At 33.3% G+C, this 23,526-nt stretch overlaps 1 protein-coding gene across 1 annotated transcript; it reads left to right on the forward strand.

The window, feature by feature from the left end:
• The first annotated feature begins 4,912 nt into the window (after positions 1 to 4,912).
• On the forward strand, positions 4,913 to 7,370 carry LOC124944954. Its single transcript, XM_047485303.1, has 7 exons — positions 4,913 to 5,029; positions 5,118 to 5,198; positions 6,014 to 6,226; positions 6,324 to 6,494; positions 6,582 to 6,638; positions 6,729 to 6,875; positions 6,999 to 7,370. Exons 1-7 carry the CDS (start codon positions 4,913 to 4,915, stop codon positions 7,368 to 7,370), a joined length of 1,158 nt encoding a protein of 385 aa, XP_047341259.1.
• Positions 7,371 to 23,526: the final 16,156 nt, after the last annotated feature.

Here is a 23,526-nt window from a genome sequence, read left to right on the forward strand (position 1 = left end):
GCTTATCAATAACTGTTTTTAAACGTTGCGAAATAATTTTTGAAATAATTTTGTAAACAACATTTCAACATGAAATAGGACGAAAGTCCTGAATTTTTCCCGGAATTGAATTCTTAGGAATCAAATTTAACACTGTGACATTCCATTGCTTCAACATTTTCTTGTTTTGGAAGAATTCCAAAACCCCTTCGCTTACATCGTTACCCACTATTTCCCAATTTTTCTTTATAGAAGTTCGCGTTGAAACCATCTGGCCCTAGGCTTTTATCCCCTTTCATCGAAAACACGGCTTTTCTAACTTCTTCCATACTGACTCTTGTAATCAATTGATTACCACTTTCTTCACTGATTTTTCTTTGCACAATCTGTTGAAGCAATCTTTGGCTGTCCTCTATTATTGTGCTCCTTTCTGTTCCAATCAGTTATTTGTAGAAATTTATTGCTTCCTCATGAACTGCCTTTTGTCCCTGTAAAACATCTCAATTTGAGTTTGTGAGCCTTAGGACCTGATTTCTGAAATTCTTGATGAACATTTTTTTATAAAAGAAAGAAGTATTCTTGTCTCCTAATGAAAGTCAATTTTCTCTAGATTTTTGCTTAGCAAAGCTTTCCTCTTTAGAACAGAGGTCTCTAAATCACGTAAGAGCCTCTTTTTCATCTTCCCTGTTATAAGGTAGATTTGGGTCTCTCAGTGCCTTGGTTTGAATTTCTTCCAGTTTCGTTTTGGCTTCCTCTACTCTTTTAGAAATCCCACTATATTTTTTTCGGTCTAGCTTATTCAACTTCCGTTTCAGTAATCTTAGTTTCTTACAAACTCTGAACATCTTTGTTCCATTAAGGATTTCATTAAATTCTTCATCTTTCATCCAGAAGTTAAAGAACTTAAAGAGTCTAGTCTGTTTTTTCTCCTTCTCCTAAAAGAGTTTCAAAGGGCAGTGATTAGAGATACCTAGTTGCAAAACCTAGATTTGGCTCCTTGGGTAAAACTCCACCCATTTTTCATTCACTAGGCCTCTATTAATTCTGCTCCTTCTCATGTTATCTGCCCCTCTTGAAGTTGACCATGAAAATAGATTACATGAGGAAGACGGTTCAATGTAGCTTATGTCTCGAATGCATTCATTGAAATCCTACATGTCTTGTGTTTTGTTTTTCTTAGGCTCTCTTTCATTTCTGAATCTTGTAACATTAAAATCTCCCATAATAACCCACGGTTCGTCGTCCGTAATGCTTTTTCTCAAATCATTCCAAAGCGTCTTCCTCTCTGTCCAGAGTTGCTTGCATAGATTACCACAAAGAATATTTTTACTCTTGTCACCAGATTGATAACCTCTGTCAAAATAACTTGCTTGCTTTCAAAAAATTTCTTGACTTCAACCCTTCTTTTATCACATCCTACCCAGATTCTGTTTTTAACCCCATCAGAGTTATGAATAAATTCTCATTCTTCTTTGAAGCAACCCTGGACAACATTCTCTATTTGACTTTGTCTAACTTTTGTTTCAATAATTCCAAATACTGTGATTTTCAATCCTTTATGCTATTCCTCTAACATCTCTTCTCTTTATAGGGTCATTTAACCCTCTAATATTCCATGGCATTAAGTTCATTAATGAAAAGAAGATGTTCCATCTTTACTTTCCATTCCTTTACCTTTTATTCTTCTATATTTTTCCCATATAGTAGGGCTATAAGGAATTATATTTTCCTTAATTTGCTTACCTTGCTGTTTTGGGATTTTTGTGTTTCTCTAGTCAACTTTCTTTTGAATTGGAGATTGTACAATTTCAACCTATTCAGCTTCCTATTCTTTATCTTTCTCATTTCCTTCACCCACTTCCTCTTTCTTGTTTTCTCTCACGCTTTCCCTTTCCACAACCTCTTCGGCATTGATTATTGCTTCCGGTTCAAGTTTCTTTGTTACCTCTTCATTCTCAGCCTTTGATTCTGAATCTCTTACCACTCTATCTTCCTTCCCTATTCTTCAAAATCATGTTCTGAATTTCATTCCTTATCTTGATCCTTCTACTTACTCAATACTGATTCTTTAGTAACCTCATTCTGCCTTGCATTCTTAACCTTTTCTTTTTCCAACCTTTCTTGTTCTTCTTTCTGTTTCTTTTATGTCTCTGTCTCTTTCTCGATATTATTCTTCCTTTCTTCTTCAATCATTTTGGGCACTTGTAACAGGCATGTTCAAATGTATTACAGTCAAAACATCTACTCGGCCTCCACTCATATGAGATTCTCATAATTGTGGGTTCACATTTTCTGTCTGTTACTGTCATTCTGTGTGGAAGATTTGATCTCGGGTGTATCTCAATGCACATCCTAGCATAAGTCATATGCTCACCTTTTTCTGTAGTTGGGTCCATGTATAGTGGACTCCCCAATAGGCTCACAAAGTGACTTAATGCTTTAGGGTTATACATGTGGGGAAGGATGTTGCGCAATTGGAACCAGATTTGCATAGTTTCTTTGGGCTTACTAAAGAGGTTCATACCTTTTGTCCATTTTTCGAGTTTCGTGTAGTTTTTCCCAATAAATGTGTGCACGTTGATCAGAATACTTTCGAGATCTGATCCTTCTTTGAATTTGAGAAAGTACAAGTCATGAATGTTTGATGTTATCTTTTCTAGACCATTTTCTCCCCATTGTTCTATTAGGGTTTTTTTTGTTATTAGAAATGGCACATTAATTTCTTCCGATGAAGTTTTCCACTATGACATTCTTCCATGACTTTACACAGTTTTCCTCAACTTCTTGGGGTAGTTTGAATTCAAACGGAGAACTATTAATTTCAACCTTTGACTTAAATGTTCTAAGGAAAATCTTTCCCTTTCTTGAACTGGATTGCTAGCTTTTGTTTCCTCTTTGTTCTTCTGCCTTGCATTTTGTTTCTGTTGTTCATTCTACTCGTTACTCTAGTTTTGCCCTGTTTTCTAATCTTTACCCTGCTTTTGCTCTGTTTTCTGATCCTTCCCTTGAGTTTTTCTCTATTCTTCAGCTTTCTTCCAGACCTGGTCTACATTCCAATTAGAATTGTTTTTGATGAAGTATACTCTGGTTTTGGGGCATGTAGAGAGCTCTCTAAAAGTTTCAACAGACCAGTTCACAATAGTATCGTACTCCTATTTTTTTAGGAGATTCCAGTCTTGCAGGTAATGTAGGTTGAGTTGCTTTGTGTACTATTGACTTTTCTCTTTGCTTAAAACGATTTGGTCTTTCTTGCTCAGTATCAATAATTTCGTTATCTGATTTCTAAGCCCTTTCAGGTTGGTCTTTCATTAAAACCGACCCTCTATTTCCTCGGGTCTGTTTCTTTACCCAATGCTTTCGCTATCGTTCTTTGCATCTTTCCTATTTCACCCAAATTTTCTGCATTAATTCTTTCACTTTCCAATTCTTTCTAGATTACTTTCTCCGCTTCTTCGTCTGAGTCAGGTATCTCAATAGTCTCAAGTTGAATTTGATTCCCATTGGAATCCGAGTTAATAACCTGTGCATTTTTATTTCCTAGACTATTTTCCAGAACTACTCTATCTTTTCATAGAGCATGTCCTAGACTATCACAATCTAGGCTATCAGCATGTATTCCACTAACAGTTCTATTATCATTTGTATTCATCTCATTAGTGTTATTGAGATTTGTAGAAAACATACCTAGCGTGTTGACTGCAAAATCCTTATTATTGCTCTTGCTCGTGTTAGTCAGATTTCTACCATTTCCTTCTGGCTTTGAAGACCCATGATTTTCAAGGAGGATATTCGCGTGATTCTCTCTTGAGCCTATGTGGAGGTTAGTTGCATTCGAATTTTCTGTCTTAGGATCAAGGGAGCAGGTGTTGGATTCACCCATTACCCGATTAAGATAGTTGGCCGGGCTTGTACCAATTGTTGACAAAGAGGGAATTTCCCGTACTACTGAAACTACGATGTTTGCAAAAGTCATATTTAAAGTGGCCGACACGGACGGGTTCGTGTCAGCGAAGATTTTAACAACTTTACAGTACACATGGGTTTGAAATTTGTAGAATTTCAAGGAAATTAATTTCCTGATGTACTCTAGTCTTGACCGAGAATGGTATCAATTTTCAATCGAGAGAGATCGATGAGGAGATTTAGTAAATTTATGCGAAAAGACGACCGTTCCGACCGAGAGATGAAATCACGACGCACACGGAACACAAATCACACAGATGACACAGTTTGCACGACAACAAATGGTGTGTGATTTCTTTGCGACTGCGACCTATGCATATCACCCTTTAATTATACGAGATTATGATAATCATCTTGGATTGTGAATTTCAAATAGTTTCGGGACCATACAAATTCAATTATTTGTATTAAACGAATTGGAGTAAAGGTGACTCGGTAAATTTTGAGTCTGATGATTTGTGTGTCGAGAATTGAGATGATTGAATAAATTTAGAGTCAATATGACTTAGTGAATTATGCCTCTCAATGGATTTTGAGAATTTACATTTAAATATAGTTATGTGAGATCAATTGGTAAAATATAATGTAAGATAAATAATTAAATGACAAAAGATTATCAATGATATAACAAAACTTCTAAATTTATTTAACTTATTTAGTTAATATTATAGATATGGATTTAGACTATAGGTTATAGTAATTTTGACAGATATGGAAATTTTAAATAAGATTTCAAATATATTATTGAGATAATTGTGTTATCATATATTTAGATTCATTTTGAATAAATACATTTACTAAAATAATGGATTACATTTAATTTAAATATTTAGGTTATTTTTCAATAAATTCATTTACTAATTTAATATATTACCAATTAAAGTGAAATATTCTACTTTTCATGCTTATCCAACATATATATATATACAATATTGCTTAGAAACAAGGCAAGTGAAGGATAAACATTGCCATGGCTCTTGAGAAAGATAGAACTTGTTTAACTTTGTTCCTTATCATTATAGTTTGTCAATCTGTATGTAGTTCTTCTTCGGGTTTGAAACACAAAGGCACCATTAAAACAATAAAGGTTAGCTAATTATCTTTTCATAAATTATACGATATATATATATATCTTCATGTCTGTCTATGATGATTGCAACTATTTTGTTTGGTAGACGAAGGATGGAGAAGTGATTGATTGTGTTGATATTTATAAACAACCCGCATTTGACAATCCTTTAATTAAAGATTTACAGGTATAGTTATATATTTTATTTTCTTGAATTAATTTGTATTATACTAAATACTATATGTTTTATGAGTAAGATTCTTGAAGGAATTTCAAAAGAATGTTCAAATCTGTCATAATAATGTTAAGTACCTTACTAAACAATTTTAGTCCACAACCACTTTGGGTTTAACTATCTTCATAAAATTATTATCTTGTATGTAAAATCCAATCATAATTTAGTTAAAAATAAAATATATTTGCAATCACTTTTATAATTTGTTTAGTTATTCAAATATATAAAAAAAAAAGTTAATTTTTGAATTTTTCTTAGACTAAATTTATATTTCAAAGTATTTAAATTGGGACTCAATTTTGAAATTAAAAATATATATTAGTAATAAAAAAAAATGTGGATCAAAGGTCAGGGTATTAGCTTTCTACATCCAAAAATAAAAAATAAAATGTGTTTTTTAAGAGTGTGTTGAAGTAGTTGTGTTTACACATTTGACAATCATACAATGTCATAGTAAAATTAATTAAACTGTAAAATGAATTAAATAATTTAGTTAAGAAAATAATGATAGTCATTAGAAGATAAATATTTTTTATTTTATTATCTTTAAAATATATATACATATTAGTAAACCACTAATATGTTTCCATACATCAAATTGTGAAAATAATTTAGGTGCCTAAATAAAATGTAAGGAGATTTTAAAATTTTCATGAAATTTCGGTCCTTAATAAAACACACAGAAGTTCAGTTTCTATTTTTCTAATAATTTTTTAAAATAATTTATGAACTTATAATCTAACTAATACATTGTATAAACATGACAGATGAGCCCAACTTCTTATCCTAATGAAATGAAAGACGAGTCGAGATCCGATATAAAATTATTTCAAAATTGGCAAAAGTATGGAGAATGTCCGGAAGGAACGATCCCTATATTAAGAATGGAAAATCCCAGCAACCACACCGAATATCCATCGCCTTTTATAAATAGAGATCAAAGTAGTCTTATTAGAAGGTCTCCAACTACAGGTCGTGAGGTAAATGAAGATTTAATTCGCTCTTGTTTCTCACTTTCTAACCCGAAAAACAAGATTTGTGTATGCTTATATCATGTCTTATTTTTTTCAAATCAAGTATGCAATGATTTCTGACGAAGGAACCAATTACTATGGAGCAAGTGCATGGCTTAATGTATGGAGCCCTAATGTTGAGTACGGCGAATTAAGTGCGGGTAAAATGACGCTTATTTCAGGAACATTACGTGATTTTTATGACAACTATAACAGCATTGAAGTTGGATGGACGGTAAGTCTTTAAAAAAAACTTGTACACAATCATTTACGAATTAAAACTTTTATATATTTAACCCATCTTTCCTTTTGTACGTACAAGGTTTATCCATCAAGATACAAGAACAACAAAAAACCAAAATTCTACATATATTGGACGGTATGTTTCGTTTATATGTCTCTAAAAAATGATTATTTTAAATTAGATTACAAATTTATATATGAATATTTTGTTATTTGTAAATAATAGAGTGATGGAGATCGAAAGACAGGATGTTATGATCATGATTGTAATGGCTTTGTTCAAACAAGTAGAGCTCTTACTCTTGGTGGTACAATAGATCCTATTTCCACTTATGGTGGAAATCAGTATGAGATGTTTGTTACAATTTTTAAGGTAATAAACCAAACTTGTACATTATTAAATGTGTTACCCATTTTCAATAACATAATATATTGAACAAAATTATTTGAAATGAATTTAAATTTGCATCAAATTGGTGAATGAAAAATATTGTAGGACAAAATAACAGGAAATTGGTGGCTTCAATTCTATGGGGAAAATATGGGTTATTGGCCTAGTACTCTCTTTAAAGGCCTTGCTAACAATGCGACTATCGTAAATTGGGGTGGAGAGATTTTGAACGATAGATCTTCCGGACATCACACAACTACTCAAATGGGAAGCGGTCATTTTTCATCGGGAAGCTTTAGAAAAGCAGCTTATGTAGCCAAAATGAAAGTATATGATGTCAACCTTGTTCCAAAAGATCCGGGATACCTAGTCAAGATCCAGAGTAACCAAGGGTGCTACGACGTAAACATCGATCATAGAATACTTGGTAAAGGGATATCTTATGGAGGTCCAGGATTTTCTTCCACATGCTTTTAATATATTTATAATATAGATACAAATAATATATGTGATTGAAAATGATAAACAAAGGAAAGCTTATTTTTATTGGTATGTAATGTCTTATACAACAAAAAAGATAAAGCTGTCTTTTTTGTCTTCTATGGTCTTCATTTTCACAATGTCACACCATTAAACTTTCAATGTTACTAATAGATGATATAAAAATGAATTGGAAAGATGTTTAATTGCAATGAGACTATATCTTCAATTGAGGATTTTGTCTTTGTTATTTCCAAGAGAGATATGAAAACCGATCGCATAATATCGCGGGGTTGGGTAATTTGGTGTGAATATCGAGAGATAAAATCGTCAAAGGATCGGAGAAGAAGAATAAGTTTAAATAATTCACTGACATAGTTCAAATGTAAAATGATTTCATTTAAATGATAGGGTATAAGTAGTGACACAAATCTAAGTAGGGCAGTGAAAAAAATATTTTCGCTTAAACATTTATATATTATAAAATATTGTTTTCAAGATAAACAATTAATATTTTATAACTGATCCTAACTCACTATAAAGATCGTGCTATCCTCACCTAGAGAATAAATCCAGGAATGACTGTACTCATCTCTAATTATATATTTTATATTTCTCCATGTTTAAAACTAAAAAACATAAACAAAAAAAATTCAAAAACAAAAAATAATAATAATATTAACATTACATTTACTTAACCAATAACTTGCACAATTAAAAATATAAGCAAGATACAAAAATTATTAATATACAACCAACTATATAATACATACATATTTAACTATCATAACCACTCAACTTTTTCTCCTTACTTACTTTTTATCATTTCACTTCGACCAACAAACAAACGTAACATTTGTTTCCCCAAATTAAATTATCGTTTTGAACATTTTACACTCAACCATCTCATCATATATTTTAGATCTTTTACCCAATGGTTAACCTCTTACCATCTCATTTATGTCAACCAACATATTCATTATTTATCAATCGGATTACTATTTTAAGCATTTTGCACCCAACCATATAATCATTAGATACATTTTCTCGTACCATCTCACTTCGGTCAATAAAAATATTCCTTGTTCTTCCAATCGAACTATTATTTCGAGCATTTTGCATCAAATTATTTAATCAGTATAAACATTTTATCAACAATCTTCATTCACATATTTATTCATCGTTACATTTTCAATATTATTGTTTTCAAAAATATTTTTGTGTATTAACTTGGTGAAGAAAAATGAAAGAACTTGTTAAAAATTCAATTTCAAATAACCCTTTTATTAAAAAAACGGATGACCCAGTGTGGCCAAAATTAAAGAAATAAGTTACAGCAGGAATTTCATCCATCGGATGAGCGCCTGGTCTTCATCCAACGCAACAGGACGCTCCGCGTAGCCGGCTATAACCAAGAAGACACGCGCCTAGGACCACACAAGATCAACTAATGGAACGTCAACTCCATTAGCCAAAAACGCATGAACACCTAACAGACCGCCAACGGATCGCAACGACGTGTTTCATTTTAATGAAATGGCGTCGTTTTGATCGTCTTCTTCGCAAACGCCGAAGAATCGCGCCCGATGTCGGTGACCTTCTAGAAGCTCTATCTTTGCCATTTCTCATCATTTTCTCTCCAAATTTCGCCCATGTGCACGTCTCTTCATCGCCATCATTTCACCTAGGGTTTTAATTCAAATCCTACCCTAGAACTAGGCCTACGAAGACAAAATAGAAATCAAAGGGATGAACTTCATAAGACAAATTGAATACGAATTCGACTTCAAAATCGACCTAGCTTGGGTATAAATACTCCACAGGTCTCCTTCTTTCAATCCATCGAACAAAATCCAACAATCATAGCCTGCTTGAAGATCTTCATCAAAGTTCCGACGACTGTTATTTTGAAGAAATTATTCCGGTGTTTTTAGCTTTGATATAAAGCTTTGGAAAGCTCCCTTAAGATCATAGTATTGAGTTATGGAGCCTACACTTATAATAAACTCTACATTGTTAATTAGAGTTTATTGGGTTTTTTTTGTTTTGGGTTTGGGCCTGACCAAAGTTATTTAGGTTTATTACCTGAATGTTTACCCTATAAATATGTTATTATTAAGGGTTTATATTATATTAGACATAATTCTAGAGAGATAAAGTGTGAGGCAATAACTTTGTATTCCTTCTTCTTCATAGTGAAATCTGGTGGTGGCTGAAATAGATGAAGCTCAATTTGAGTGAACCACTATAAATCTGTGTCTTCTTGTGTTTTTATAGATTGTTTTCAAGCAGGTCGGATTTGGGAGATACAAATCCTAACAACTGGTATTAGAGCAGCTGGTCTAGATCTGAGCATTGGAAATGATGGCAAGTGAGAACAGTATAGGACATGGGATTGGAAGATTTGATGGGACAGATTATGCCTTCTGGAGAATGCAGATTGAAGATTATCTCTATGGAAAGAAGCTTCATGTTCCTTTGAGTGAAAAACCAGAGAAGATGGATGAAGCTGAATGGAAACTCCTTGATATACAGGTTTTGGGAGTTGTACGATTGACGCTAGCCAAGACAGTTGCTCACAATGTAGCAAAGGAGAAAACCACCATGGGTCTGATGAAAGCTCTTTCTGATATGTATGAGAAACCATCTGCTAACAACAAGGTACACTTAATGAAAAGACTCTTTTACTTAAGAATGGTTGAGGGTACTTCTGTCACTACTCATTTGAATGAATTCAATACAATTGTGAATCAATTGCTATCTATTTAGATTGATTTTGGGGATGAAGTTAGTGCCCTGATTTTGTTAGCATCTTTACCAAATAGCTGAGAACCTATGAGGGCACCAATTAGTAATTCAATTGGAAATGCTAAACTGAAATTTGTTGAAGTTAGAGATCATATTCTTGCTGAAGAGGTTCGTAAAATTGATTTTGGTGAAACGTTCAAAGGTTCTGCTCTGAATGTGGAAAATATGGGCAAATATAATGGTAGAAATTTCATCCAAGGTAAGAGCAGATCTATGTCGAGGAGCAAGAGGAGACAGTCCAAGTCTGGGCGGACATTTGAGTGTTGGAATTGTGGTAAACAGAGTCATTTAAAGAGGAACTGCAAAGCACCAAAGAGAAACAATGATGATAAAAATGATGCAGCCAACGTTGCTACAGAAACTATCACTGATGCGTTACTTTTTCTGTTGATAGCCCGATAGATTCATGGGTTTTAAACTCGGGAGCGTCTTTCTACACCACTACCTACAAAAATTAATGGAGAATTATGTGGCTGAAAACTGTGGGAAAGTTTATCTCGCAGATGGTGAGCCACTGGATTTTGTTGACATGGGGGACATCAAATTGAAGATGGAAAATGGTTCTGTTTGGAAGATTAATAAGGTGAGACACAATCCAGGTTTAATGCGCAATCTGATTTCTATTACACAACTTGATGAAGAAGGTCACAATTTCAGTTGTGGAAATGGTGCATGGAAGGTGACTAAAGGAGCAATAGTTGTTGCTCGAGGTCACAAAACTGGAACGTTATACACGACTTCAACTTGCAGAGAAACAGTTGCTACTATAGTTGATGACTCGAAGAACAGTGAGTTATGGCATTGCAGGTTGGGCCATATGAGCGAAAAGGGATGAAAATTCTTTTTAAGAATGGACAGATTCCATAACTAAAGTCGATTGAACATCAGTTATGTGAAAACTGCATTCTTGGAAAACCGAAACGAGTGAGTTTCTTAAAGATTGGAAAAGAGTTCAAGAAAGAAATGCTAGAGTTGGTACACACTGATGTGTGGGGACCTAAACCTGTTTCTTCTATTGGCGGATCACAATACTACGTGACGTTTATAGATGATTCAACAAGAAAGGTATGGGTATATTTAATGAAGCACAAGTATGAAGTATTTGTTATTTTCAAGAAATGGAAGGCTTTGGTTGAAAATAAAACAAATCACAAAGTTAAGTGCTTGAGATCCGACAACGGAGGTGAATATATTAATTCAGATTTCAAAGAGTATTGTGCTGTGAATGGGATCAGTATGGTGAAGATTGTTCCCCGAACGTCTCAACAGAATGGAGTAGCTGAATGAATGAATCGAACATTGAACGAGCGTGCTAGAAGCATGAGATTGCATGTAGGGCTGCCTAAAACCTTCTAGGCAGAAGCTATTAATATTGTTGCCTATTTGATAAACAGGGGACCCTCTGTTACTCTTGAATTCAGAATTCCTGAAGAAGCCTGGAGCAATAAAAAGGTAAACCTTTCTTATTTGAAAGTGTTTGGTTGTTTATCGTATGTTCATATTAATGAATGTGATAGGAGCAAGCTTGATCCAAAGTCTAATAAATGTTTTTTCATTAATTATGGTGATATCAAGTTTGGTTATCGTTTCTAGGATAATCAAAATCGGAAGATCATTCGTAGCAAAAATATTATCTTCAATGAACAGGTTCTCTACAAAGATTGTGTTGGGAAGACATCAGATGGTGATTCCAAGTTGGAAGAGACTGATACAGTCGATTTGAGAGAATTTTCAGCTGAATATATACCGACTGTCACAGAAGAACAATGTGTTGTTGAAAGTGGATACTACGATACTTAAGAGGAAGTACGGGTCTCGCTTTGTGTTTTCGAAAGTCTAATATGGATTTGGAAGGATATGTTGATGCTGACAATGGTGGTGATGTTGATAGTAGAAAGAGCACAACAGGGTACATTTATACTCTAAGAGGTACTGCAATCAGTTGGGTTTCAAAGTTGCAGAAGATTGTTGCTCTTTCTAATTGTGAGGCAGAGTATGTTGCTGTGATAGAGGTTGCTAAGGAGATGATGTGGTTACGACATTTTTTGCTAGAATTGGGTCAAGACTACAAGGGAAGTGTGTTGAGATGCGACAGTCAGAGTGTCATTCATTTGGCAAAGAATCTTGTTTATCATGGCAGGACGAAGCATATACAAGTTCGTTATCATTTCATTCGGTCAGCTTTAGAAGATGGAGTATTAGCTCTTAAGAAGATTTCCGAGAGTGAGAATCCAGCTGATATGTTGACGAAAGCTGTGACAAATGAGAAACTAAAGTTGTGTGCAACTTCAGTTGGTCTTCTTTGTTAAGACACCGAATGGAAAACCACTACTGATTGAGAGATGATGAAGTTAGTCTCCAAGTGGGAGATTGTTGAGTTATGAAGCCTACACTTATAATAAACTCTACATTGTTAATTAGAGTTTATTGGGTTTTTTTTATTTTGAGTTTGGGCCTGACCAAAGTTATTTAGGTTTATTACCTGAATGTTTACCCTATAAATATGTGATTATTAAGGGTTTACATTAGAATAGACAGAATTCTAGAGAGATAAAGTGTTAGGCAAAAACTATGTATTCCTTCTTCTTCTTATAGTGAAATCTGGTAGTGGCTGAAGTGGATGTAGCTCAATTTGAGTGAACCACTATAAATCTGTGTCTTCTTGTGTTCTTCTTTCTTGTATTTATACAGATTGTTTCAAGCTGGTCGGATTTGGAAGATACAAATCCTAACACATAGGAATGTTCTCCAATCACAAGTAAAGTTCCAAATAACATGTGATTCATGTTGTGATTCAATATTAAACTTTTTCAATTTTGATGGGTTGAACCTATTTTGTGTTCAATTTTGTACTTTCTATAGTTGAAATCGATCCTTAGATGATTTCTAAGCTTTCTATCGAAAAAGATTTCATTAATTTAACTCCAATCAAAAACCCAAATTTAATTAGAAAGTCTGAAATTTTGAATTTCATGTTTTTGAACTTTTGAGCTTGAATTTTGATTCAAATAGCTTCCTAATATGTTTGTAAACATGTTAGGATGAATTTCATATCATATAACATACATCCCGATCATATTTTATAAAAGTTTAAATTTCAGTTTTGAAATCTGTTACGGAGCTTGATTAATGTTCTTATTTTGGTATTGTTTGATTATAAATATCATTTGGAAGCTGTTGGAACAAGAATTAGGCCATAAGATCCTAATTCTAAAGTTGTCAAATCTTGTCGTGGAAATCATTTCGAAAAATCAATCGTCTCAGGACTCGATTGATCAATTTTAGAATTAAGGGTTGTGATCCCTACATCCAGCTGAGTTAATAGGAAAGTACATATCATGTTTTCATGATCTGTATCAAAAGTTGTAAACCTGTATCTTTTGAACCAAATAAAAAACACTTGGTGTTCTTGGACCGAGTCATGTAGGACCGTGAGATGGACCGAGAATTATTGGTCCTGACCAAGACCAAGGACCGACAAAATTGACCTAGGATCGAGACCAAAGACCGATGTATTTTAGTTAGGACCGAGCCCTAAGACCGATGTTCTTGAGTTAGGACCGAGAAATTTGACATTGGACTGAGACTCTAAAGTCTTAGGACCGAGAGATCCAACCTTGGGATCGAGTTTCTCAAACTCAAGACCGAGGATCTCAACCCAGAGCTAGCCCCTAACCGAGAGGTTTCTACACCTCAACCAAAAAATCTAGTCGTAGGTTAGTCTAGGACCAATAGGCTTTTACACTTAGACCGGTAATTTCAACCAAGGACCAAGAGTCCTTGATACCCTAACCTAGGGACTCCGGACCTCCAACCGATTATCCCAAACCCCGATCGAGAGCTCCCTTGGTCTATACTGAGTCTCTCCGGTCCCTCAACCGACAAAAACGGACTCAATCCTTAGGACTTCGGTCCTAAGGCCTGTTTGGTTCCAATTTTTTAAAACTCAAAATTATTTTTGTAATTTTGGAACCCCAATCTATTTTCAAATAATCCTGAAAGATCGAAATATGATTTCAAAATATTTTCGGGATATTTCCCAAACAAATATTTTGACTAAGGTTCCGGTTAAAATTTATTTTTAAATTCTAACACCCTTTTCTAATATTTTTCAGGTCATTTACTCAATCTTTTCTAACCGTCATCGTAGGTACGCACCTCTATATAATTTTGTGCAATTATTTACATAATCCAAACTTATCATTGTTAATGACCCCAGACTACTAATTTAAAGAAAATAAACGTTATAAATAAATATTTTGATAACTAGACTTTTAAAAAATAAAACTGTTTACAATGGGTACGGAGGACAGAACGCGTAAGCCCTTTTCCGAGCGTAACTAAATAATGAACCCCTTATAGAAAATCTGTTATAAACTACGTTTGTACACGTGCATTTTACTGATTTTTCTAAAATCAATTGGCGACTCTATTTTCAAATAAATAATATTTTCTTAAATTAATTATGTTTAATTAATTTATATCGGATTTCAACCAAATTATTATTTGATTATAACAAATCCCTAAATTAATAAAATTTTAATAAAAATAATTATTTTTACCTAATTGATTTTAAAAGTTATCAGGTACTATCAAAATCTTTTAAAAATAATATTTTATTTTTAAAAAAATATATTTAGAATGCAAACCAAAGATTGAAACCATCGACCTCGAGCCACCTCAGGACCCCTGTATTGCCACGTGTCCAAGACACGTGCTAAACTACGGACTATGAATTTATCGGGGTTACAATTATGCATTATGAACACTTAACCATTACACCACTTAAAGATTGTTAATTTATTTTTAAAAATTTATATATTAATATATATTTGTTTTTGTTAAGCATTAAAAATAAACACACCTCAAACAAATGTTTCATCTTGTAATCAATACTATCCACATTTTACTCACTTTACTCACGTACCTATCACTTTTAAAATTTTACACTCAACCATCTAGACTTTAGGAAGGGCCCAACTAACCATGAACTTTTTAAAAAGTATATTTTTTGTTTACTTTTTTTTCACATTTGCCTTCCATATATAATTATATATTATAAAATTATTAATAATAATAGAATTATCTATGTATATATAAAATTATTTATTAAAAAATTAAAATGACAAAAAATAAATTATTTTAAAAAATAGATTAAAAATAATAATTAACCTAAATAAAAAAATATGAGAGAAAAATATTACAAAGAATGACAAATAATTAAACAAATTAATTTATTTTTATTTAAATATATCACAAATTAATTTTTAAATAGGTTTTATATAATATATATTATATATTATAAAATAATTAATACAAATATAATTATTAATTTATATATAAATATAAATATTTATTTAAAAAATATGTAGTAGAATAGAAATGAAACGAAATTTTAATCTTCGTAATTAATATGAGAAGTGATAGAGAAGGAAATTTAGGAGAGGAAATGAGAGACGTGTCACCTTGGCTGGAAATGGAAAAAAATAAAGGGGGAAAAGAGAGAAAAAATTTATTATTTTTTTAAATTATGGCACATCATTCCCTCTCAAATTTCCTTCCCAATCATTTCTCAATTAATATACATTCGTTAATTTGATTTTTTACCTAACTCAATAATTTCAAAAACTTTACATTATATATATATATATATATATATTTATTAATAACCGTACCTTTTAATTTTTAATTATTTTTAACAAACAATTTACCAATATATATAAATTTTATTTTGTGATTTATACACGCTATAGGGATAGATCTTTTATTTAAAATAATTTTAAAAACTATGAATTTTTAATATTATCATTCTAGCTATATTCATTAGACTATTTTATTAATATAGTAGAAATAAATATAGATAAAGTTAGAGTAATATTGACAGACATTAAAAATTTTAGAACTAGATTTCAAAAATATTACTGAAATTTGTTTGATGTTAGTTATTTTTTTCTTTTCAATATTCACTAAATTAATACATTAACCAATTAAACTGAAATATTCTACCTTTCATCTATCCAACATATCTATATATATTAAACTAAAACAAGGAAAATGGAGTATATAGATATTGGGAACATTTTATTCAATTTTGTTGTTTATCATTATCGTTTGTAGATTCCATTTGTAACACAACAAAAACTGTTTGGGGGCTTGGAGCACAAAGGAATCATTAAAACAAGAGAAATGATTGGGAGAACACAAAAAAATTAAAGGTATTTATATATTGTATGAAAAGTCTTCCGACACTTGATTCCAAATTAGATGCGCCCCCTCCAGTATCCCGTTACTATCCGATGTATATCTTTCAAGATATCTATAATGAAGTTGCAACAACAAAAACATATTAGCTACATTTGTCAATTGTTAGAAATAACATTTACCTATTGATACTTACTTTTCTTCATTAACCCCGATGTACGTCTTATAAGATTACAAACATTAGCTATATCGTCATCCACCCTTGTATCATCATGATCGGCAACATTTGTGGTTGGATGAGTTGGGATTGGATCTTCAAGGACGAGTGCACGATTGTGGAAGATTTCTGGTCGGTCTAATTAAGTCTCCAAACCATCAGATGATACTGGTGTGAGAGTATATACAACATGGTTGGGAGTTGGTTGTTTGGTGTTTTCTTTTGCTTTTGTTGTTGGGTTGGGTCTGGTGATTTAGAAGTAGAAGTAGAGGCAACTAGTCGTTTGGGATCCGTTTTTTATGTGGGGATCGTCTTCTTGAAACAACTTTAGTCGTTTTGGGGTACTATGGATATTTCTATTCGAGGGCGTTTAAAGATTACACCACTCTTCTTGGTAGGGGCATTAATTCTAGGTCGATTCGCTTCCTAAAACTGATAATCAAACAAAATCAGAAAAAATAAGATCAACATATTAGTATCAACATCTTTGAAATCTAGGATATTATAAATCTTATGACTTCAAATTGTGTATCAGTATCTTTATCGTCTATCCTCTTTCGTCTAGGCATCCTCTTCTTTTGATGAATTGAGGGAAATAAGAGGTATAAGTATCAATAGCACCAGGACAGCCAAATTCTGGAGGAAATTTGAGAAAGAAAATAAGTAAGAAGATTTTGAATAGCACCACCGTGACATAGAAGAATAAAGAAAACAATAATGAAAATTATCATATTTCATTCTTCATATTGAGCTAACCTAAATTTAGCACTTCAAAACTAATTTATGATGGATTTACTTGATAATAACTTGTAAAAATGGATGAAGATCAGCTATAATGACTTTGGAAAACAGAACTAGCAATTTTAAGTCAAATATGTTTAAAATATAGACACCTAAGTCTAGGGGTGGGTCGGTACGGTATACCTAAATGTTTTATCCATACCTTATACCTTATCGAAAATTTCGGTATGCGAAAAATGCATACCTTTACCTTACCTTGATTTTGGTATACCTTGATTTAGATATACCTTAATTTCGGTATACAAAAAACTCATACCTTTACCTTACATTGATTTCGGTATACCTTAATTTCGGTACGGTATCGGTATTATACCTTTGATACCTAAAAAACATATTAACTTAAAAATAAAATATAATCAATAAGGTAGAGATTGCATATATTGAATAATATTTCAGTATAATTATATTTTGATATTATTCAAAAATTGTATTTCTATAATTAAATTAATATTAAATCAATTTAATTATTTTCTTATAACTTATAAGTATTATATATATATATATATATATATATATATATATATATATATTATATATATTAACTTATAAATATTGTTTTGGTATTTCGGTATATCTCGATATACCAAAATTTTAAAATTCTCATAACTTTACCTTACCAATAATTTCGGTATCGGTATCAAACCTTACCTTTTTTTCGGTATACCTTAAAAAACGATATTTTCGATATATTGTGGTACGGTATTTTCGATATACCTTTAATATTGGTAATTTTTCCCACCCCTACTTAAGTCTAGGTTCTACTATTTAAAATAGAGACAGATCATACTTTTCTTATCTTGTAGGCTCTATTAGGAACCTATTGAAATTTAAATCCAACATTATTGAATAGCATGTCCATTAACAAAAACAAATACAAATTTGATCTGAAGTAGTTTTATCTTAAAAAAATATTGAAATCGAAATCCAACATTAATGAATTGCTTTTGCCTTCTAAGATCGCGGAATACCTGAAATAGTACCACAGAAAACGTAGATTGTCGATGACGAGATGTACTTTCACCTCGTTCTTGTAATACCTGCATAAAAATAGAATAAGTTATTTTCCTGGCTAGCTAAATCCAAAAATATTTGAATGGTGGTAGTTGATGCATATATGCTCATGAGGCTTGGAAATACTTTTAAAATAATGAACTTTATTACAGTATATAGGGTAATGATTCAAAAATATTTGGCTTATTACAGCCAAGATGAAAATTAAAAATATAGAGCTAGAGAAATCTAGGCATGCGTAAACCAAGCATTTAGATAATCAACTAGGGCTTTAAAAGTGGATACTCGTACAAAAACTAATTATTATATAAAATAACAACTAACAAGAATTCAGTTCTTCTATTTTCCCCAAATTTTATCCTTACTTATGATTTTCTCCTCTCCAATTCTGGAATCATCTATCCTTTCGTTCATAATATTAGAGCAGTACTAAGAGAGCAGTCTATTATCAAAATTGTGAGACCAATGAATAAAAAAGAAACCAAACATAAATCCTTGGAAAATTAATGTTCAATTTGACAAAATACATCACCATTTGAACTTAAAGGCTTTAAGGCATTGTTTTGGGAGAGTTTGATTCTCCCTAGAAACTTGAAAAATAAAAGCTACTTTTTCATATGGGGTGTAACATTACCAGACTCAGATTTGCATCAACAATAAACTATAAATCAGACTCAGTTCGAAAACCATGCATATTTTCCTATTTCTCATGAATGAGCTGGTATGATGAGTTAAATACTAATTTGAACTCCATCAAAGCTTTAGTTTATTCTTATTATCATGAATATACATGTATAATGGAATAGAAAACTCGATCAATTTCTCATAATGGGGCTAAAGCAACATGATACCAAGTTATTAGAAAAAGATGGGAAGATGAGATAGTTCTTCACTGGAGAGATGAAGAGATCGGGATTGTGATAGAGAGAAGGTGAGATAAAAGAGAGAGCTACTGCTCATAACATTCAACATACCCAATACGTGAGAAATCTATCTGAGTATATAGTGCTCAGAAGATTCTCTTAATTCTGTTACAAACCAACTGCTAAGGTGGCCTAAAAAACTAAGGGCCACTTTGTAAAAATATGAACAATACAGAGAAATAAATGCAAAAAAGGGAAAACAGAATAACCAAATGGTTATTTAGAAAAGAAAGAAACAGATAAAGTTGTTCCTCAGATTCAACGTCTTCCAATGTTCCGCGTGTAAAACTCTCACCCATTTGATATTCCTAATTTTGTCTCTTGTAACAATACCCTCTTCTTCAACATTCTGTTTACCTCAACGAAGTCTCACTGATCTCTTCCTTGTCTGCCCCCATTTCAGAACTTTATCAGGGTGTTTCATAGCCAACGTCTCAGCATCCTCCCAAGAGTTTTCTTCTTCTTCTTTGCCTGACCATTTAACGAGCAACTGACAACGCCGAGTGCCCTCCTTCATCAAGTGTTTTTCTCCTCGAATTTCTTTCAGGATACAGTTTGGAACCACCAAACTAGGTATGTCTTCAATCATATTCGGTGTTCCATGATAACTTTTCAGTTGTGATATATGGAAAATATTATGAATTTTAGCTTCCTGCCCTATATCCAACCTGTAGGCTACTTCCCCAATTCGTTTTGTTATACGAAATGGACCAAAGAATCTGGGGGAAGGTTTGTGATATGTCTTCCTTACAGAAAGTTGTTGATATGGCTGAAGTTTAACAAGAACCCAATCTTCCACAGAAAACTTTACTTTTGTTTGATGTTTGTCATGAATTTGTTTCATTCTATTTTAGGCTCTTTGCAGGTGAAATTTGAGCAATTGGAGGGTGGCTTCCCTATTCAACAAGGTGCGGTTTACTTCCTCAATTCGAGAATCTTCTGTTAGATAGGGTGTATGAATTGGGGGTTTATACTCATATATAGCTTCGAAAGGAGAAACCTGAGTGGTTGAGTGAAAGTTAGTGTTGTACCACCATTTCGCAAGGGGAAGCCATTGATCCCACTGATTCGGGCATTGTCCTACCATACAACGCATATATGTTCCCAAACAACAATTGACGACTTCCGTTTGACCATCAGATTGTGGGTGATAAGCTGAAGAAAGGGATTGATACACACTCTGCATTTTGAGGAACTCCCGCCAGAACATGCTAATAAAGATTTTGTCTCGGTTACATATTATTTATAGCGGCATTCCATGGAGTTTGAAGACATTGTCTAAGAATACTTCTGTAATCTTTTTAGCTATGAAATGATGATGTAGACCCACGAAGTGTGCCATTTTGGATAGGCGATCAACCACCACAAAAATCATTGTTTTCCCTCTGCTTTAGGTAAGTGTTCTATGAAATCCATAGATATTGATTTCCAGAATTTATTAGGAATAGGCAACGGTTGTAGAAGACCCTTCGGAGCCTGTGTTTCTCCTTTGTTTCTTTGACAAACATCGCATGATCGGATATATTCCCTAAAATCTCATGTCATTCCTGCCCAATAATATACCAATTGCAATTTTTTACAAGTGACAAGAATACGTGAGTGACCACCAGTCGGGCTAGAATGCATTGCAGCAATAAGTATCGTTCGAAGTTCAGGATCATAGTCCACTACCAGCTTACCATTTTTCCTCAACGTACCATCTATGAAGGTAAATTCCTTATGAACTTCGTCATTTTCCTGGATTTTCTGGATAATCTTAATTAGATTATGATCAATGGCCCATGCTTGGTTAATCTTCTGGATGACTAGTGAAGTGTAACTGAAATACCCGCACATTGCACTTTATTACCCCTTCTAGATAAAGCATTTGTCACTACATTATCTTTTCCACATTTAAATTGTACTGTAAAGTCAAACCCGATTAGCTTGTAAAGCCACTTTTCTTGGGCGGGTGTTTGTACTCTTTGTTCCAGCAAAAATTTGAGTGATTCATGATCTGTCTTAACTACGAATGGTTTGTATCGCAAGTAGGGTCTCCACTTCTCGACAGCAAATGGGAGGGCTAACAACTCCTTTTCATAAGTTGAAGAAGGACTATTATCACTTGGAAGGACCTACTTATGAATGCAATAGATCGGTTTTCCTGCATTAGTACTGCTCCGATTCCACTTTTGTTAGCATCTGTTTCAACTACAAAGGGAATAGAAAAAATAGGTAATGCTAGAACAGGATGAGACATCATCAATTGCTTGAGGTGTTTAAAAGTCAGTCATGCTTCTTCAGTCCAATTAAAATTCCCTTTTTTTAGCAAATTTGTTAATGGTTTTGCTATCAATCCATATTTTCGAATGAATCGATGATAATATCCTGTAAGACCCAAGAACCCTCTTAGTTGTTTGATCGTCGTAGGAGGTGGCCAGGTTTCCATAGCTTTCAGCTTTTCAGGGTCAGTTGTTACTCCCTCTTCACTTATGATATGTCCCAAATATGCTATCTAGATACATCTAAATTCACATTTTTCTCGGTTGAGAAATAGGGTATTGGTTCTTAGAATCTCCAGAATTTGAGTAACGTGCATCATGTGATCTTCCCAAGTGTGGCTATATACCATGATGTCATCAAAGAAGACCAATACGAACTTCCTCAAAAACGGTTTAAGTATAGAGTTCATAAGACTCTGAAAAGTGGATGGGGCATTAGTTAACCCAAAGGGCATTACCAAGAATTCATACAACCCTTCATGTGTGCGGAATGTTGTCTTGTGTCAATCACCCGTTTTCATACGAATTTGATGATAGCCCGAACGCAAGTCGAGTTTCGAGAAGAATTTAGAACCATTAATCTCCTCTAATAACTCTTCGATGATGGGAATAGGAAATTTTTCATTGACTGTAGCTGCATTTAGTTGGCGATAGTCTATACACAACTTTCAAGATAAATCTTTATTACTTACTAAGACAACTGGTGCAACAAAAGCGCTATGACTGTGTTGAATGATTCCTTTTTCCAGCATTTCATCCACCATTGTCTCAATTTCGGTTTTTTATAATGTAGGGTAACGATATGATCTTAAGTATATTGTTTCTCTACCTACTTTCAAAAGGATTTGGTGATCATGGTCTCGGCCTGGTGTGAGTTCGGTGGGTTTCTGGAATAGGTCTTCAAACGAAGCCAAAATTCCAGTCAGGCCTTTATGGGCATCATGAAAACTCATAGCAGCAATCGTGAAGAATTGTCCTCCTTCATCAAGTGAGTTCCTTACTTGTACTAGTGTTGTCATATTTCCTTTTTGTAGTAGTTTAAGCAGTTTGTTACCCTCTATTATGTTGATCTTTGTTTGATTAATTCCCTACAGACATTTAGTATTCCCCTCTTGTTCATAAGTCAATGTGAGTTTCTCAAAATTCCATGATGATGGCCCTAAGGTTATAAGACATTCAATGCCCAAAACCACGTCATAATTGGACATAGTTAGCACCCGCATGTCGGCGGTATATTCATCATCGTTCATGGTCCACTTCAAGCCTTGACAGCAACTGTTGCTTAATAGGTTTGATCCATCTGCTACCTTTACTTGTAGAGCTTTAGTTGTAACAATAGGATGGTGAATGTGTTTGAGAACCCTACTGCTAATAAAATTATGAGTACTACCAATATCTATAAGAATAAAACTGATAGTAGCCCAATCTTTCCCAGAATTCACAGGGTTTGATAGTTCTTTGATCCAGACAAGGCGTGGAGAGATATGGAAGGTTCTTCACAGCGGCGTGGACATAAGAGTGTTCAGGTTAGCGGTTTCATTAGTTTCAGGTATGTTCTCACATTCTCCAGTTTCATTCACTAGTATCATAAACAACTTAGCTTTACACCTGTGATTGGAATCGTATTTCTCATCACAATTATAACAGAGACCTTTCTTTCTTCTATCATCAAGAACTTTAGGATTCATTTGTTGCATATACCTCTGTCTGAAATTTGGGTTAAAAGGGGAAGAGTAAGAGTAAGATGGGTTAGGGTGATATGGTTTGGAATGATTAGACATGGTAGATTTCGGATAGGAGGGTGTGGGTAAGATTGGTGGACTAGGACTGTATAAGTAACCACTACTCATCAAGGATTTGTAGGTGGCTTCTTGAACCTTGGCTATTGTCATAGAATCGTTTAGGGAATGAGGTTGCAACAGTCGTACCGA

This window comes from Impatiens glandulifera, chromosome 7, assembly GCF_907164915.1.
Source record: "Impatiens glandulifera chromosome 7, dImpGla2.1, whole genome shotgun sequence".
NCBI lineage: Eukaryota > Viridiplantae > Streptophyta > Magnoliopsida > Ericales > Balsaminaceae > Impatiens > Impatiens glandulifera.

Bases quoted from the DNA above. Each gene is read 5' to 3' on its own strand.
- LOC124944954 (XM_047485303.1), top strand. From the start codon at position 4,913: ATGGCTCTTGAGAAAGATAGAACTTGTTTAACTTTGTTCCTTATCATT. The intron at 6,227-6,323 runs GTAAATGAAGAT...TTTCAAATCAAG, and splicing joins CTCCAACTACAGGTCGTGAG to TATGCAATGATTTCTGACGA. The intron at 6,876-6,998 runs GTAATAAACCAA...AAAATATTGTAG, and splicing joins TGTTTGTTACAATTTTTAAG to GACAAAATAACAGGAAATTG.